Genomic DNA, 19,552 nt, shown 5'->3' on the forward strand with positions numbered 1-19,552 from the left:
ATGTCAGTTTGTTTTTCAGCAGTTTCTTTAGATTGTTGCACAATGTGTTGCTTTTTCTGTTATCCTCCACTCTGTCACACAGGTTCTATTTAATTGTTCATTGATTCAACAAGTCTGGCAGTAATTAGGGAAAAGACAAGATCTGCAGCTTTTCATTTAGGTCTGAAAAACTGAACACAACACTGACAATTAAACGTTGACACTGAAATTGCCCAAACTGACAAAGACTAACAGTAAAGTTTTATGGTTGCAAGGCTTTATGTCACTGATGTTTTATTTATTTGTTTGTTTTGTAAGCCATAATTCAGCAAGTTTGTAACTCAAAGTTTCAACTAAATAACTTAAGGCTTCAACTTATTCACAAGTCAGAGTGAGTAACTCGACATTTTGAAAAACCTAACCTGAAGTTTTGGGGTAAAAACCCAAAAAGACATAACAATTTGACATTTTGACTCAGTGCTGCCTGAATATTATTTTATTGTTTACTTTATTTACTTATTTTTTTCAGTGAAGGAAACAAGGTTCCATAGTTTAAGTCTTAATTTTTTACATTCAGTCTCGTGTTTATTTTTGTTGCCTATAACAACCTTAATATCTGTAGGTAGATGAGAAGCAAAATGCAACATAGAAAAAGCATGAATACATCTTAAAATTTATTATTATTATTTCGACTGCAGTGAAAAAAATGGGATAAATAATATGGGACAAATAAATTCTCTTCTGTTATTGCTCTTTGTTTATACCCTGAGTTTCGTCTTCAAGGCTCGTAAACTAAACTGTCGACTGATAATTCGAGTCCACTAAAGCGAACCCGTTAACTTACTAGTAACTTCTTTGCATGACATCTAATCTAACAACACTTAACCGCGATTTATATAAAAGATGGTTACTTTTAGAGAACGCCACAGCCTTGTAGGCAAAGTACAGGGAAAAACTACACCCTTTTACGTTGCCGTAACTCTCCTAGCTCCGCCTCTATCCCTGGACAAACAGGAATGCAGCCGCTCGTCACGTCAGCATGAGGAGACGCAACAAAATCAGCTACACATAGAGTTCTGTGATAACAGAGGAAGAAAACTCTCAATCCAGCACTGTCAATTATTTCTAGCAGTCCTCACGATGCAGCGACGTGTCCGCTTTGTTGACTGTAACGTAGGATGAAGAGTAGATACCAGCTAGCTAGCTTGCTCTGACAGTCGGAGTACTAGCCTGTGGCTAACAGTTTGCTTCACGCTGTGAACTGAGACGGTAAGTTTTTCTCAGATATTTCTGTGGTGTCACGTTGGCCGCATTGCAACTAGTAAGAGACGGAATTGCTTCCTATATAATCCTAAAAAGACATTAGGTAATATTTTTGGTATTTTTAGCTCCGTGGAGGTGATACTTTCTGTTACAAATACTGCTCACAAAAGGGATCAGTAGCTTTTTCGTACGGCTGACAAAGTCACCAAACTAGCTTTACAAATACTTTACGTTCCATTGTAGCCGATGCGTTTTTTATATAACTGACCTTTTTCTAAAAACTATTAAAACATTCACTAAATTACCTCTTCTGTGTTAACCTAATGTTTATCTAGATTAGTTCATCGGTGTCTCGCTTTTTCTAAACGTGGCCCGGGTCTTTCTCTCTAGTGTCATACGAGTCCCTTTATGTCATTCAACGGATCCGACCTGAGGATCCGACCTCATCCGTTTCATGGGATTTTAAACGGCTATAGCTACAGCCAAGAGTGCTGTTTATGCGGCAGATCCGTAAGTGATCGTCTGTAGGTGTGACAGTATTCACTCAAAGCCCAGGAGGGGATAACAGAGATTATACTTAAGTTAAACATTATTTATCCACCAAAACTTGAACTTTAGATATGTTTCCAGCCCATCAACGAAACGAACGTTATTGTAAGCCAAATGAAACTGGGATCATGTTTCAAGCTTCAGCTTCGAACGGCAATGTTTGGACAACCTGATTAGTCCATGCCAGGAAGGAAGTACAGGAACAATTCTCGTCTTGTACAAACAAAGCTTTGTTTTGTTTCCACTTTTTGTCTAGTAAATGTACCAGAATTGGAAGCACCAATTGCATGTCACAAAATTCGTTTAGTTTTTGTAAAGCTGCAGACCAGCTGTGCACATGGAATAACATCACCCTACTGTCTTTTTCTGACAGTTTCAAACCTTGCTATAGAAATAAAAATGGAGATTCACCCTGATGACACATTTTTAAAAACAGGCAAACTTTAAGCTGAGCAATTTTTATATCTGATGTTAAGCCTTTTTTATTTTAGTAAAGCAAAGATAACCCTGACGGATGTCTCGATTTAAAATTAAACACTTTATTGGTAATATAAGGCATCGTGTATGTTTAGTTTTGCATGCGTGTTTGTGTTTGCCCCATACATTAACATAACTGTCATTTCGAGAAGAACTACCCCGTCTTTCTCTACTCAGCTTTCGTGATCTTTTTCCTCAAAGCAAAGACTTGGTGGGAAAACCATTGTCTTTCTTGTGTTCTTTTAGGAAACAGTCATGACACATAAACGCAGCCTGTGTTCAGTTTCTCTTGGAGTGGAGGGTATGACCTGCGGCTCTTGTGTCCAGTCCATAGAGCAGCGCATTGGGTCTCTTCCTGGAGTGATGCATATAAAGGTAAACGTGGGCTCTTTAGAGCTGTTTGTGGTGGTTAGTGGGTTTGAATTTTGTTTTAATTAATTTTTAGTTTAAATGTCATGCAGCAGTCTTTGTTGAGGAACTGATAATAACATTTTGCTGACTCAATACTTCCCTCGTGATACTTACTGTTTAACTACAGGATCTGAAATAACTAGATGTTGTAACAGTGGTCAAGTATTTTAAAACCATGTATTAGATCTCATAAAGAAAAAAAGTATATTAACTAAAGGCCTGATTGATACCCTAATCTTACCCCCTCGGGACTCGCTCATCTGATTAAGAACCAAGTAGCATCAATGTAGCCATGAGAGAGGGTTTAATTGCAATAGTTGAGGCCTGCTGTTTTGTTTATTGCGTGTTTACCCCCGAGGCTGAGGGTAAATGAGACGATAATGTAATAGTGTGTTCCAGATAGTGCTCTGCCCTTTGCGGGACTGTGACATCAGCTCAATAAATTCTGTGTGTATCCACAGAAAATGTCATTTGTGTCTTAAGACAGTTTAGGTCCTGGATTATTTTACATTAATCTATACAGACATGATCTGCGAAGAGTAAATAGATTTATTTTATGTTCTTAGTAGAACAGTCATTGTCGGATTAGTGTTTCCCCTTTATTCTGAGAGTAAAGGTTAACCCTGCAGGCAGCCACACTTACTCACTCACTTGCTGGTTAACTTATGGCCAAGTCAGGCGATGCCTTCAATGTGTCACATGTTTCTTTCTTGCTAAAGTGAGAGCTGAGGGGATCATGCTGACAGCACATGCTGTGAGCTTGCCAAAGTCATGCATTTCTTTTCTTTTTTTTGTTTGTTTGTTTTAATAAAGGTTTAGTTCTGAGACAAGACAGTAAAAGCGTTAGGTGATAATAAAATCTAAGGAATCTGTATAGCTACACAAGACCAAAAATATCCCTTTCATAGTATCGGAATTAACTCTGAACCGACATTAAGTGCTTAAGAGTATTACTGGAGGTAAATCTGATTGTTGCTTGAATAAAATAGAAGCCACATCTTAAATGTAGCTATATTGCATATTAAGGTTAAGCTTAGCATTTATTCCAATTTTGTTGACTCCATTTTACATTTTCTCTTTCAACTCCACTTTTGTAGGTGTCTTTAGAGGGCAAGAATGCAACTGTCATATTTGACCCCAGCCATCAGAGCCCAGAGTCTCTGTCAGAGGCCATTGAGGACATGGGCTTTGAATCAAGTTTGCCAGCTTCCAGCAAAGCCACACCAGTCCCTACTGATATCCAGTTGGTCTCCACCTCGGGCATGACACCCACAGCCCAACAGGAAGCATTGAAGAAACTATCACAAATTCAGGGAGTGCTGGATGTCAGAGAGAACCTGCCACAGACGGGCCTCACCGTCACCTTTGTTCCCTCCCTGACGTCCACGCAGCAGCTTAGTGAGGCGGTGGCCAGCGTAACACCGCCGGACATCTCCACACCGAGCAGCCCTTTGCAAAAAGACCCCACCTCCTCTCCATCTCAGACCACGCGAGGTGGAGCGGCCATCCTTAAGCTGCGCATTGAAGGAATGACCTGTCACTCCTGTATTACCACTATTGAAGGAAAGATTGGTAAACTCAAAGGGATTCAAAAGATCAAAGGTGATGTACTCGACCCATTTGCAAATTTGCAGTCATATATAACTTTACAGCCTGAGCTGGAAGAGATGTTGTAGCGCGACTGCTGAATTGCACGTCCTACATCTCAGGTGTCATGTCATTGTGGATCAGCGAGGCTGTCTTTAGGTTCAGCAAGTAGAGATTGTTTAGTACGATATGATTATGACTCATGAAATCCCGTCTGGTTGGAAAGAATGACTTGTAGACGGGATTATGGTGGTTGAGTGCAGCATGATCCCTGCGTTCAATGTGGTTGTTTGCACAGCCTGTCAGTGTACTGTTTGCTCTGTCAAATTTGTTTCAAACTGACGCAAAAAGGGAAGTTTTATAGTAATGATGACATTTATTTTCCTTTATAAAAAGAACAGAAAAAGTTATGCGTATTTGAAATTTTTCGAAGTCAGTTTTTAACTGTTGTAGTTTGTTGCCCTGAAGCTCAGTATTGAAGAGGATTCTTTTGTTTTTTTGCATGGTGTTCATACTTATTAACCCTGGGTTTTTGGCATAAGACAACTCCGGACGTGTAAAATCATTCAAATATTTTGTGAGCTAAAAATATCTTTTGGGCTCACCTATTCTTTTTGCAGTCGTTCATACAGGATGTGTAGTTTAACTTTCTGATGTTTTGGATCCAAATAAACAGATCTGACCAATCAGATCAGTATATTTGGCAACAAGTGCCATCATGGCTAAACACTGCTCCGGCTCATAATCGTCTCTCTGAAATGAAATTATCTCTCCCTCTTCAAGCGTGGTCCCATTTCTGATAAAAGAGCTCAAAGTGCCCCACTGACATCCTGAAATATGTACGAAAGCGAGCGTGATACAGTTTTAACTTCTAGATCAAAGCGTAAAATTGTCCTTGCTGCTGCTTTCTTGTGAGAATTTGATGAACCCAGAATCTCTGTTTCCTTCTTTTCTTGTTTCAGAAACATCAGGATGAACTTTTTTTTTTTTTTTTTTTTGTCACAGTCAGTGTTTTTTTTTGTTTTGTTTTGTTTTGTTTTTTTTGAGGACGAATGCTCCACAAAAAATATAATGTGTTTGGTTTGTATGTAGGCCAAGTTCAGATCTGGAATTTTGTGTTGTTTTTATGCAACATGTTCAGTGTGTAACAGCCTTCAGAGTGAAGTAAAGGCTTTGTCTCCTGAAGCTTTAAGCTGGACCATCAAAATGATCTCACATCGATTGTATCTCGTGTGTCTGATTCTCTGCCAACATCTTTGTCCTTGTTTCACACACAGTGGCTTCCGCTTCTTGTCAAAGAATTTCATTTGTTTTTATTTGCTTTGTGCTTCTGTTTTAACTTTCCTGTTTCCATCTCTTCCACAGTTGTTTTAGAGTCTCAGGAAGCTACACTCGTCTACCTGCCTTACCTCCTCACTGTCCAAACCATCATTGATCAAATTACTGTGGTTGGATTCAAGGCCTTTGTGAAGTCTAAGCCCCGCCCCCTGCAGCTGTCCCCCAGTGAAATGGAGCGCTTTGTTGATTCTCAAAAACAAACAATTTCGTCGCCATCTGAGACTTCGGAGGAGACTGAAATCTTCATAGACACCACGCTCGTCGCGCTTAGGGTCAAAGGCATGCACTGCCGTTCCTGTGTGGTCAACATTCAGGACAATATCTCAGTGCTGCCTGGTGTGTCTTCTGTGGAGGTGTCTTTGGAGAATGAGAAGGCCTCCATCTGCTATGACCCCCAAACGGTCACAGTGACTCAGCTGCAGCAGGCAATTGAAGCACTGCCTCCAGGAAACTTTAAGACTCAACCGTGGGACTCCTCCGGTCCCCTCAGTCCTGTGTCCACATCACCTGCTCGCACTTTACCACCGTCATCATCATGGCCTACAGGAGCAAACCAGGCTAAACCTGCTGTCTTGCAGCCTTGTTTTAATCAGCCACTGGGATCTGTGGTGAATATCCACATTGAGGGCATGACATGCAACTCCTGTGTTCAGTCCATTGAAGGCATGATCTCCCAAAAGAAAGGGGTCATGTCAGCCGAGGTCTCTCTGACTGATCACCAGGGGATCTTTGAGTACGACCCTCTGCTGACCACACCAGAGGAGTTGAGGGAGGCCATAGAGGACATGGGCTTTGATGCCTTTCTGCCTGGTAAGAGGACCGATTATGTTGGCATTTAATTACCCACATGGTTTCAGGCCCAGAGCAGTTTTATTTTTAGAGGCTAGTGAGCAAAATTAGCATCATTAATGAAGAAATCTTCTTGTAAACAGAGACCAACTCTCTGCTGCCTGCGCCACATCCTCTTTCATCGAAGTCTTCAAGTATAGCACCTGTCAAAGGTAAAGAGGTGGACAGTGACCACCACAAAGAAACCCCACAGGGACTTAGTGGAGAAACCAACTCTAAATGCTACATCCAGATCGGCGGGATGACCTGTGCTTCCTGTGTGTCAAACATTGAGCGAAATCTCAAGAATGAACCTGGTGTGTTAAAGTTTTTTGGGTTTTCTTTTTTTTTTGATAGGATAATTTTTTGGCTTTCCTTAGGAAATAAAGAGAAAATCTGTAATGTTGTGCAGGTATCTACTCTGTTCTGGTGGCACTAATGGCGAGTAAAGCAGAGGTCCGTTATAACCCTGAAGTCACCGATCCTATGAAGGTAGCCGAGTGCGTGAAGGAGCTGGGCTTCACCGCCTCTGTTATGGAGAACTATGAAGGTTCAGGTGGAAACGTTGAATTAGTGGTGAGTCACTGTGAGGCTGCATTGACTTTATGTTCTTTAATGCATGCATGCAAAACCATAAACAAACATTTCTCAATAAGGATTCACTAGATGAGGTGCATTCCTCCCCTCATATTCTCATTATTTTCTACCTCTTCATCTGCTTGTCTGCTCCTCTTCACCTTCTTTCAGGTCAGGGGAATGACGTGCGCTTCTTGTGTTCACAAAATTGAATCCAACCTCACGAAAGAAAAGGGGATTATCTATGCCTCTGTTGCCTTGGCAACCAACAAAGCACACATTAAATTCGACTCTGAAGTTATTGGACCACGAGACATCATCAAGCTGATTGAGGTATTACGCCTTCCTCTGTTTATTTATGCATGTGTTCAGTTATACTTTTACTAATTCATTGGTCTGGATAAAAGTCTTTAAAGGCCTCATCAGGAGTTTGTTTTCTGTAGAATCTAGGGTTTGAAGCGTCTTTGGTAAAGAGGGACCGCACTGCCAGCCACCTGGACCACAGCAAAGAGATACGACAGTAAGCAGCATTTGGTGTTTGTCAATTTAAAAACCTGTTGTTTGTGTAGTTATGTATGTTACCATACTGTGTTGGGACATGAGTCTGGTGTTCAAACTCTTTTTCTTTTTCCTTTTTGTTCATCTGAATGTTGGCTTGATCGTTTATCTGACTTTCCTAAGAAAAATCTTTTTGTAGAGTGAAGTGCTTAGGCCATTATAGGCAGTAAAATGTAAACTTATCAGAGAGTGATACTAGGGATTGAAAGTAATCAGTTAGTGAGGTATGTTGAGCGTGAAGCTAGTTGTCAGTGTCACAACTAGAACAGTCAAATCCTTCCCAAATCAAAAACCCTGGATTAACGGAGATGTTCGCGCGGCACTGGCGGCACGGAACACCGCCTTTGCCTCCGCGAACACATCGGACTACAAACACGCACATTACCAACTCCGGAAGACGATCAAAGCAGCCAAACGTGAGTACAGGGACAGGGTGGAACAACAGTTTGACAACCCTCGGAGTATGTGGCAGGGACTAAACACGATCACAGACTTTAGAGGGAAAACCAGCACACCGCAGACCACAGCCTCTCTGTGTGAGGATCTAAACGTATTCTACGCTAGATTCGACACAGCGAACACCATGAGACCGGACAGTGTGCGCACCGCGGATGACGTCAGTGCGCACACTGTGTCTGAGGAGGATGTGCGGAAGTGCTTCAGGAAGGTGAACGCACGCAATGCTACTGGTCCGGACGGGATTCCCGGCCGCGTCCTCAGGTCATGCGCGGCTCAGCTGGCTGGAGTGTTCACGCACATCTTCAACCTTTCCCTCTCTCTGTCTGTAGTCCCAGCCTGCTTCAAAATGGCCACCATCGTCCCTGTACCCAAATCCTCCACCATCTCCTCATTGAACGACTGGCGACCTGTAGCCCTGACCCCCATCGTAAGCAAATGCTTCGAGAAGCTGGTCAGGGACTTCATCTGCTCTGCACTACCCGACTCACTGGACCCTCTACAGTTTGCATACCGCCACAACAGGTCCACTGATGATGCCATAGCCCTGACACTACACACTGCCCTGTCACACCTGGAGAAGAGAGACACGTATGTGAGGATGCTGTTTGTAGATTACAGCTCAGCATTCAATACCATCGTTCCCTCGAAGCTGGACAGGAAACTGCAGGATCTAGGACTGAGCAGCTCCCTCTGCAGCTGGATCCTTAGCTTCCTGTCTGACAGACGCCAGGTGGTCAGACTGGGCAGCATCACCTCATCCCCCATCACACTGAACACTGGTGCTCCACAGGGGTGTGTACTGAGCCCTCTCCTGTACTCACTCTACACCTACGACTGCACAGCCACTAACAGCTCCAACATCATTGTGAAGTTTGCGGACGACACTACAGTGGTGGGTCTTATCACCAACGGTGATGAGACGGCTTACAGGGAGGAGGTCAGCGCCCTGACCCACTGGTGTCAAGACAACCATCTCACCCTCAACGTCGCAAAGACAAAGGAGTTGATAGTGGACTTCCGGAGGTGCAGAGAAGTACACACCCCCATCACCATCAACGGCGCTGCTGTGGAGAGAGTGAGCAGCTTCCGGTTCCTTGGCGTACACCTGGCTGAGGATCTTACGTGGTCAGTACACACAAACAAAACAGTGAAGAAGGCGCAGCAGCGCCTCTTCTTTCTCAGGAGACTGAAAAGATTCGGCATGAGCCCCCGCATCCTCAGGACCTTCTATCACTGTGCCATTGAGAGCATCCTCACTGGATGCATCACCACCTGGTATGGCAACAGCACCGCCTACAACTGCAAAGCTCTCCAGCGAGTAGTGCGGTGCTCTGAACGGATAATTGGAGGTGAGCTTCCCTCCCTCCAAGACATCTACAGGAAGCGCTGCCTGAGGAAAGCGGGGAGGATCATCAAGGACTCCAGTCACCCCAGCCATAAACTGTTCAGACTACTTCCATCAGGAAGGAGGTTCTGCAGCATCCGGTCCCGTACCAGCAGACTGAGAGACAGCTTCTTCCATCAGGCCATCAGACTGCTGAACACGTCATAGACACCTCAGCTTCACTACTGGAACTTCAACATTATGCACTACACACTGTATATAAATGCCACTTGTTTTGCACATGTCTCACTCTGTATATTTTATTATTATTATTATTATTATTTTATTTTATTTTTTTACTATTTAATTTGTAAAAATGTGTATACACACACACACACACACACACACACACACACACACACACACGTAGGAAAATATTTAGTATATACATCCAGAAATGCATACACTATTATATATTGTACATATATTTATTAGTTTCAGGTTGGCCATTCTTGTATTTTGCTCGTTTGTGTTGTTGTGTTTGCACATCTCTGTTGCTTGTGGGGCTCGCACACAAGAATTTCACTCGCATGTGCTGTGCCAGTGTGCCTGCACATGTGATGTGACAATAAAAGTGATTTGATTTGATTTGATTTGTGATTTGAAATGTAGCTCTCTTTGTACCCAATAAGGTAATTGAGCTAAGTTAAGCTGCACATGTAATATGCTTCAGAGGAGGTTATTTTCATATTCAGCTCTAAAAAGCACTCTCAGCTGAGGGAAAACATTTCATATGCAAGGCCACGAAGGCCAAGTCCACTTGGAGGGTGCATGCGTAATTAAGCATTGTAGTGTCGTGTCTTGCTGCAGGTCATGGGACAGAGCCCTGTTTTTAGTCCCTCTCTTATTTACGTCCTTCAGATCCAAGCGACCTCTCGCATGCCCATGGGAGCAGAAGCTGTAACACTGACCTTACACTCAGCTGCACATGCATTCATTTGAAAATTGGGGGGCAAAATTGAGGATACGGTACAATGTGTCGTACGTGGAGCATATAACTGTCATTTTTCTTTATTCAAATTTTTTATGTTTTTGAAGCCATTTACTTGATTTGCACTATTTTAAATAATATCATGTGCCATTTTATAAAAAGCTGTTTAAAAAATAATACTACTAATAAGACCTGCAAACCTGTGGTTTCTACAAGCATCCAAAAATGCTGTCAGAGATCAAATATTTCAGGAGAGGTGGGAATCACCAGACACCTCATGATACGATGTTATCATACTACTTCATTTACTATTTCATATTATTGCACTTTTTAACATTTTGAAATATGCTGAGTATTGCAGTAACAATTATTGCGATTTGTCACCTGTTCTTTCATCAGCAGAGGTAAACTTTATTATCTGTTTTATCTAAAATAATGTTATCTCACTTCATTTATTTATTTAGGTTTTCCTCCAAATAGACTGTTAACCGTACAACACTGGCTTGAAAGCCAGGCATAAGTGGCGTCATAAGACCGGGTCAGTCTGGTATCAGTCTTATATCAGACCCCATTCAACTGCAGGCTGATATCATTCTGCATTTGTATGGGGTCAAGCTGGCAATAACATGCTATCTGTGAAGTGTGATAAGTGGTTGCACTAAAGATAGAAATATTTACACATTCAGCAGAAATTTAACTGACATTGATACTCAGTGGCCTTCCTGTACTATAGGAACATAATCAGACTGATGGCAGCATGTTGGCATCTGTCTGCATTTATAAATTAGACTGCAGTTATTGTCAAACCTTCAACAATCTCTCTGAGTGATTCCAGTCAGTTCAAGTCAGACTGTGACCAGGCGACCTGTTCACTCAACTTTCGATCTAAAGTCATTGTGAGTGTGTAAGACCTTCAAGCTCTGAGCAACCCTTTCTATTCTATTTTATTTTATTTAACTTGTGTGGCTGAGCCATTAGCTTGGTGTGAATTAGGAGGTTGCTTTGTCAAGCTAAATGTTACCAGTGTTTAACGGTTTTTGAGTTGAGATGATTTAATGTAAGTTGGCTCGACTAACATTATCTCAGGGTTTTGGTGCATGAGATTAGCCCTGTTGTTTGTAGTATTCCCAGAGCATTTATATTTATTTAATAAATATCATTATAATATCGCCCCACAAAATATTGCTCCAAATGTGTATGAATGTAGTTTTGTTTAGTCATACTGGCCGTGAGAGAGTTGTGTCTTGGTTCTTTTTGTTATGATTATTAAAGTCAGCATATGTTTGCTTTGTCGTTTTAAAAAAAACCTGTTACTAAGTGAATATTATCTTCCCTTGCTAAGGTGGAGGAAGTCTTTCCTTGTGAGCTTGGTTTTCTGTGTGCCTGTGATGGGTATGATGATCTACATGATTATTATGGACCACCAGATGACAGTTTCACATCATCACAACAATACGGCAGAGGACCGCAACCGCTACCACTCCACCATGTTTCTGGAGAGACAGCTGCTCCCAGGCCTCTCCATCATGAACCTCCTCTCCTTCCTGTTTTGTGTGCCTGTACAGGTAAATCACAGGGATTAACTTCACTCCCAGGAAACATGATAGGGAACTTTTAGTAGTAGTAGTCGTAGTAATAGTAGTATTAATTTTTGCCCTCAGGAGAGAAAAGTCGTGGAGTCATATTAATGATTTCTGTTTTGTTTGTTTTTTTCTCTCTCCTTAGTTTATTGGAGGTCGCTACTTCTACGTTCAAGCCTGGAAAGCCGTGAAACACAAGTCTGCGAACATGGATGTGCTAATTGTTCTGGCCACTTCCATAGCCTTCACCTACTCATGCGTTGTCCTAATTGTGGCCATAGCGGAGAAGGCAAAAGTCAATCCCATCACGTTCTTCGACACACCGCCTATGCTCTTTGTCTTCATCTCTCTGGGACGCTGGCTGGAACAGATAGCCAAGGTTTAGCTCATATTTATTAATATCTGTGACATTTCAAGTAACTTTACTTTTTTGAAAAGTCTGCAAATCGACACACATGTATAAAAAGTCAAATTGTTTTATGTGCCGTCTTCCAGAGCAAGACTTCTGAGGCTTTGTCCAAACTGATGTCTTTACAAGCCACTGAGGCCACAGTCGTCACTCTCGGCAGTGATAATTCAGTTCTCAGGTACTCCTGGTTCTCTACCCTCACCTTTCACATGTTGACTTGGTTTGAAATGACAACATAATGAAATGTTTGCAGTTAGAGTACCTGTTGAAATAGACAACAGCATAACAAAGGGTGTATAAAAAAACAGCAGGGGAGTTTCCAGAGTTAGTGTCAGATTTAATTGACAATTTTGACCTTGTGTGTCTTCTAACAGCCTTTCCTAAACAGTCTAGTATCATTATTATTATTAATAATCTTACTATTTTTTTCAGTGTCAAAAATGAATTTGTTTTTAGTATTTGACATTATTTTATGTTTGTGTGTTGCAGTGAGGAGCAGGTGGATGTGGAGCTGGTTCAGAGGGGTGATATAGTCAAAGTCGTTCCTGGGGGAAAGTTTCCAGTCGATGGGAGGGTCATTGAAGGACATTCCATGGCCGATGAGTCCCTCATCACAGGTTGGTCGTCATTAATTGTAGGACCTGTATCTATGCATGGACTGGTGCTGGATGTCTATAAAAAGTGTTAATAGGTCACTTATGCTCATCGTGGGCATGAATCTCATGGTCATTTGGGGCTTTTAATCATTTCTTTGAAATCTTATTTTTCTAGGGTGGAATGATTGTACAGGATACATCTTTTATTACTTTAAAAAGACAAGAATTTGGTTCATAAGTTTAGATTTATTTTGGATTTTCTCTAATCTAGAATTAATATTTAGTTCTTTCAGCCAGTTGCACCTCACCAGGTGCCTTTGGTAGCCATCAACAACCTTGACATAATTCTTCCTGGGCATTTGACCTCTCTTGGCAGAATTGGTAGAGTTCATTTAAATTAGTTTGTTTCTTGGCACAGACCTGACTTTTAAGCGTAATGCAAAAAATTCTAATAGGGTTGAAGTTGAGACTTTGAGAAAAAACAATTTCAGAAGCTTAATGTTAACCTGCTTCATTCATTCCAGAAGCAGTTTTGTTGTGTGTTTCTGGCTGTTGATTTCAGGGGAAGGTGAAGAATTCCTTTATTGTTATTTTATTATTGTTACATGGCATCCACTGACAACAAACAGCCCAGAGCACGATGCTACCATCACCATGCTTGACAGTGTTCTTAGATGCGAAAGCCTTATCTTTTCTCCTCCAAACATAACTCTTGTCAAGGTGGTCAAATAGCTCAGTCTTTGTCTTGTCCGACCTTAAAACCTTTCTCCAGAAGGCCAAAAGCATCTGGTTGGCGTGCAACTTGCTATGGGAACCAAACCAAATATTAGTGGGTGTGTTTTGTTTATTTTTTTCTTACCTGTACTGCAGCTTTTTGACCAGCTGTTGCTTTATGACTCCAGGTGAGGCCATGCCAGTGACGAAGAAGCCCGGGAGCTCGGTGATTGCAGGCTCCATTAACCAGAACGGCTCTCTGCTCGTCAGTGCTACACATGTTGGCATGGACACTACGCTGTCTCAGATTGTCAAACTAGTGGAGGAGGCTCAGACTTCAAAGGTGAATTACATGGTTTGGCCTGTGCACTGTATATACCAGCTTTGAGAGTAACGCTGTACAAGTGTTTATGTCTTTACTTTGTGTTTTTAGGCTCCCATCCAGCAGTATGCGGATAAAATTAGTGGCTACTTTGTACCCTTCATTGTTGGCATATCTGTGCTTACCCTGATCGCGTGGATCATCATTGGCTTTTTGAACTTCTCTCTGGTGGAGATGTACTTTCCTGTGAGTTCTTTTCCCTTTTACTTCAGTTTTATGTCATTTTTGTGAATTGGAAAAAAGCTAACATCATTTCCTTCACGCAGGGTTACGACAAATCCATTTCCAGGACTGAGGCTGTGGTTCGCTTCGCCTTCCAGGCCTCCATAACCGTGTTATGCATCGCCTGTCCCTGTTCCCTTGGCTTGGCAACCCCGACAGCTGTCATGGTGGGCACAGGGGTCGGAGCCCAAAATGGCATCCTGATAAAGGGGGGAGAGCCACTTGAGATGGCGCATAAGGTGTGTTAATGATGATTTTCTGACACCTCTGTGTTAGCCAGGCGGTTATATATGAGAAAGCATCTGTTAGTTTTAACACATTGAATAAAATTATAATTATATAAATGCAGGCAGATATCAGATGGGTGAGACTGAATGCATTAAATTTGATTTATCGATGTAGTGCCACATGTATGCACTTATTCGATTACGTGACATGCATAGTGATTTATTTCCATCATCTAAAATGAGGTTTTTAGACCTCACAAGTGCATTTACTGTATTTTTGTTTTAGTGGGTTATTTTCACCTCTCAAGTATGATCCTCCTGAAAACCAGCCTATTCATTCATGTCTTCTGTAATGGACATTTTGTTGTTGGTCTATATCTTTTGACTTATTTGAGCTACCCTACTAAGTCCTGATGTACTAAATAGAGGACATCCTGGGTTTTCCACTGATATGTCATGTGTTTGAGTGGCCTCTTTTAGCTTCAAAGAGGAAGGAAATCACAAAAAACATGTCAAACAAAAAATGTTCAATGGGAAGATTCCCCCCCCCCAGTTTTCAGGAGGTTATCAGGGTATTATCATCACCCTGTTATGTCTGTGAATGCGATAACTCGAATGAGGAGTTTTAAATTCATGCCATAGGTGTATCTACTAAAAATCTCAGTTTACAATCTCAGTGACCGCATGATCAAGGTCAGAGTTCTCTGAGAACAAGGTGCTGTAGGATTTTGAAATTGATACAGTAGGTATATCTACTAGAAGCCTGAGGGGTAGCACTGGGGGTGCCAGTATTTTTATATTGTAGTTTTCTGTTTCATGAATTGTAATAATTTTTCCACATTCTTTAATTTGCTTGAGAGCTGTTATTCTGAAAAGAAATTCCCATCTCCTGCTTTAATCGTTAAAAAAATCTTAAAAAAAAATCTTAAAGACTGTTAAAGATGAGACACATGAATAAATAATTAAATTCTCGATGCTGGAGGTGATAAACGTCTTTTATATTTAGATATCATTTCTGGGGTCACAAAGTAAATAACTTATAATATTATCTTTCATATGCAGGTTCAGTCTGTGGTGTTTGACAAGACCGGCACCATTACATACGGGGCCCCAAAGGTTGTTCAAGTAAAGATCGCGGTGGAGGGGAATAAGATGCCTCGCTCCCGCCTGCTGGCCATTGTAGCCACAGCTGAGAACAACAGTGAACACCCGCTCGGAGCCGCTATTACCAAATACTGCAAACAGGTTTGCCTTTCATCAGATTTGACCCCACGGTGAGATGAATGATAATCTACAGTATGTATATGTGGAAGATGTTGATCCATTGTTATTTGCGTGCAGGAGCTTGGCACAGAGTCTCTTGGCACGTGCGTGGACTTTCAGGCGGTGCCGGGCTGTGGCATCCGATGTCAGGTGAGCAACACAGAGAGTCTGCTGAAGCAGTTGGACAGTGACAGCGAGGACAACAACCAGCGCAACAGTGTCCTAGTCCAGATCAGCGACAGCCGGACATGCACCAGCTCCCATCCACTCATCATGGACCCACAGCCGCAAAGTATGTTTGGAAGTGCATTCCTACTGCACGATTACAGTTGCTGTAAAGTTGTGTTTCACTTGCTTTTATGCCTTCTTGCTGTTGTTTGCAGGCCTGCTTCAGACAGCCACCTATGTAGTCCTGATTGGGAACAGGGAGTGGATGAGGAGGAACTGCCTGCAAGTCACACCTGAAATCGACGAAGCCATGATCGAGCACGAGCGCAGAGGACGCACTGCTGTTCTGGTGGCCGTAGACGGTGAGTAGCAATGTTAAAATTGACTCTTTTCTCTCACTTTCTGACTGCTTGAAACTTAAAAACCTTTTTTTCTGTGCATAGACCTGCTGTGTGCAATGATAGCCATAGCAGACACAGTGAAACCAGAGGCTGAGTTGGCGGTCCACACGCTGACCAACATGGGTCTGGAAATTGTGCTGATGACTGGAGACAACAGCAAGACAGCTCGGGCTATTGCTGCTCAGGTAAGCAAAGCAGACGAATGAAGAGCTGATTAATACTGATGCTATCATTAGACTTTTGTTACTAGATGGTGAAGTTGTAACAGAGATGATGGCTTCGATTTTTTTGCTTTTCTGCTTTAATGTCATATTAAGCTGGAAACCCAACACGTGTTTGATTTCTGAGCTCATCATTCTGCTTTTTGTCCACCAGGTCGGCATCAGGAAAGTGTTCGCTGAGGTGCTGCCCTCCCACAAGGTGGCCAAAGTGGAACAGCTGCAGCAGGCGGGAAAGAGGGTCGCCATGGTGGGTGACGGCGTCAACGACTCGCCCGCTCTGGCCATGGCTGACGTGGGCATCGCCATAGGAACCGGGACAGATGTGGCCATAGAGGCCGCAGATGTGGTGCTGATCAGGGTGAGAATCTGATCCGACAAAGGTGTCTGTTTTGTAACATGAAAGCGGCACAGATGATATTTAGGATGATGTGAATCGCATGCAGACAACACAACAGGTCACCGGTGACTCTCCAACTTGAGAAACAAAAGTCTAACATAAAAAACCTTGTAGACTGAAATAAAAACAGTTGATCTGTTTAGTTTTTTTGTTTGTTTTTTAAAGCTTTGTGCTGAGAGGATTTTACTTAAAGCATTTCAACTTTTTCCCCTTTTTGCCACAAATTGCTATTAACGCCCTGCTCATTTACCCAGTGTTGTTCTCTTGTCTTCAGAATGACCTGCTGGATGTGGTCGGCAGTATTGACCTCTCTAAAAAGACCGTCAAGAGGATCAGGATCAACTTTGTCTTCGCTCTTATCTACAACCTGGTTGGAATTCCTATTGCTGCTGGTAGGTTCTTTGGTGGGCTGAATGCAGAGTGAGGTCATCCACTTTTTTAGTATCATAGTGAAATCACTTTGAGCTCTGTGGAAATACGAACCTCATCTATTTACAGGGGTGTTCCTTCCCATCGGCCTGGTGTTACAGCCGTGGATGGGCTCTGCTGCCATGGCGTTGTCATCAGTCTCTGTGGTTTTGTCCTCGCTTCTACTTAAATGGTAATGAAATATTTGGGGTTTTGTTGAAGTATTTTGTGTGTATTTTGTGTTAATTCATAAAAACTTCTGTCCATTTTATCCCCTTCATCTTTATGTAGTTACACTAAACCCACTGCAGAGAAGCTGGAGGCCAGACTGGGTACCAGCAGGCGGCAGGGCAGCCTGTCTGACGTCAGCGTCCACATCGGCATGGGCGAGATGCGTCGCCCGTCCCCCAAACTTAGTCTGCTAGACCGCATCGTCAACTACAGTCGAGCCTCAATCAACTCGCTGCGCTCTGACAAGCATTCAGTCAACAGCTTCGTGCTCGGTGACCCCGACAAACACTCGCTGCTGGTCGGGGACGCTGCGAGCCACGAGGATGACTTGTGTTGAATCTGAGGAGCTTACAATAGAAAGTGCGTTTATTCCAGGCTGGGCCATGCTAAGTCAAAAGGGTTACATTGAATAATGGCCCTTCCATTTGCTGTAGGTGCCCTCAGGCCAGCACTGTTTACGTGAAGAAAGCTTTCCCTTGTTTTCTTTTAGCCCAACCCACTGATCACACTCTTCAGACTATGATGAGATGGGTTTTGTTGAGGTTACGCTCTTGGGGACACTCTTAGACAAACTCATTGACACTACAATCCACAACTCTCCCGTGTCAGCTTCTTCAGCGCCATGAAGCAGGTGCCACATCCAGGAAGCAGAGCTGTGATCATCGTTGCAACTTTACAATCTTGAACATCTATCCAAAGACATTTAAACAGTGGTGCCCTTCCTAAGAGTGGACAGAGTAGAGTTTTATTTTAGTTAATCTCCCTAAATGGAAAAGTGTTGTATAATTATATTCCAAACTATTTATACTATTATTTATCTATTTGTTTTTTCACTACATCAATGTAAAACATGAAGTTCTTGAATCCAACTGTAAATTATGATTTTGATGTTCCCAAAAAATGTGTGATTGCTTAGAAAAGTTATGCATAAAAACTTTATAACAAGCTGCAAAAGGGATTGTTAAGCAAAACTAAGGAGTGAGATGTGAATGTCCGTGTTACCTAAAGTGCCAGTTGAAGTGCCACCCGGCAATTCCAACACATTCCAAAGATAGCAGCATTCAGAGGTTATCTTGGACTTGATCTTCACAAAGTGTGAGCAGAGGTCTGCTGAAGGTCGATTTAAGCTCTAGTTTCAGCATGCGTCAACTCGCTCCAGCTGTAGTCAGTCATCTGTCAATGTATGTGAAGATTGTTTGCTGTTGCAGTGAAGCAGAAGTTGTTACATGGATTATGATGTTCTTGGATGTCTTTGAGTTGTTGCAATTAGGCTTGTGTTTTGAAATGGCTGAACTCTAAATGCCGTCGTGTCCATCCTTGTGTCTGCAGTAAGCAAGGTTGTGTTACTGTCGTTAATGCAAGGCTGTCACTTTCTCAGCTTTTTTTCTTTCCTTTTTAATAGGATTGATGCTGTTGCACTTGATCAAAGAGACTCAGCACAAACAGAGTAAACACAGCTGTGTCCCAGCAGTCCGCCAAACAAGTTACTGAGAAGCAAACGCTAGAATAATAGTAATAGTTCAGTACTATTTAGATCCCACCAGATTTGAGGAGGATGCTGAACAGCCACTGCTGTTGTGAATCATTAGAAAACAGTTGAGCTATTTTGGTTTCCGAATTATTTCTCTCTTGCTTTTCCTCCTGATGAGAAGTACATCAGCACGTCCTGCCACTTCCCCATGATGCACTCTGGTCTGGTCAGTTCTGCCAGAATGCTGTTTTTGTGCAATGCCTTTTTCAAGTGTCCATAAGGCCTCAGATATCTGTGTCCATGTTTGCGCGTTCTTCTGAACATTGTGTGCCTTTTAGAATAAAAATGCTTTCGTAACATCACATTGCTGTTTTTGCTTTAAGCCACTAGATGGCACTGTGGATCAACAACGACCCTCGCTGTGGGATTTTATCAAGTTTATTTCATCTGGTTAGTCAAAACATTACATCACCCCAGTGTACTGCAAAACAATCAGAAAACATTCTTTGTCACAGTATTTTA

General features: G+C 42.3%; 1 protein-coding gene across 2 annotated transcripts; it reads left to right on the plus strand.

Annotated features, from left to right (window-relative positions):
* Positions 1-996: 996 nt before the first annotated feature.
* Positions 997-19,392, plus strand: atp7a (ATPase copper transporting alpha). 2 transcript variants are annotated; one of them, XM_080900281.1, is made up of 24 exons: positions 997-1,248; positions 1,633-1,752; positions 2,515-2,643; positions 3,777-4,281; positions 5,632-6,414; positions 6,537-6,749; positions 6,845-7,008; positions 7,180-7,341; positions 7,452-7,528; positions 11,683-11,905; positions 12,066-12,299; positions 12,416-12,507; positions 12,819-12,946; positions 13,828-13,982; positions 14,073-14,207; positions 14,288-14,482; positions 15,533-15,715; positions 15,812-16,025; positions 16,117-16,263; positions 16,345-16,487; positions 16,678-16,881; positions 17,195-17,312; positions 17,419-17,521; positions 17,620-19,392. In XM_080900281.1, exons 2-24 carry the CDS (start codon positions 1,651-1,653, stop codon positions 17,894-17,896), a joined length of 4,686 nt encoding a protein of 1,561 aa, XP_080756407.1. In that variant the 5' UTR covers positions 997-1,248; positions 1,633-1,650; the 3' UTR covers positions 17,897-19,392. The 2 variants fall into 2 exon arrangements, with proteins under 2 accessions (XP_080756407.1, XP_080756408.1); XM_080900282.1 differs by lacking the exon at positions 1,633-1,752.
* The last annotated feature ends 160 nt before the right edge of the window (positions 19,393-19,552 follow it).

This window comes from Rhamphochromis sp. 'chilingali' (assembly GCF_963969265.1).
Source record: "Rhamphochromis sp. 'chilingali' genome assembly, chromosome: 13".
Lineage (NCBI taxonomy): Eukaryota > Metazoa > Chordata > Actinopteri > Cichliformes > Cichlidae > Rhamphochromis > Rhamphochromis sp. 'chilingali'.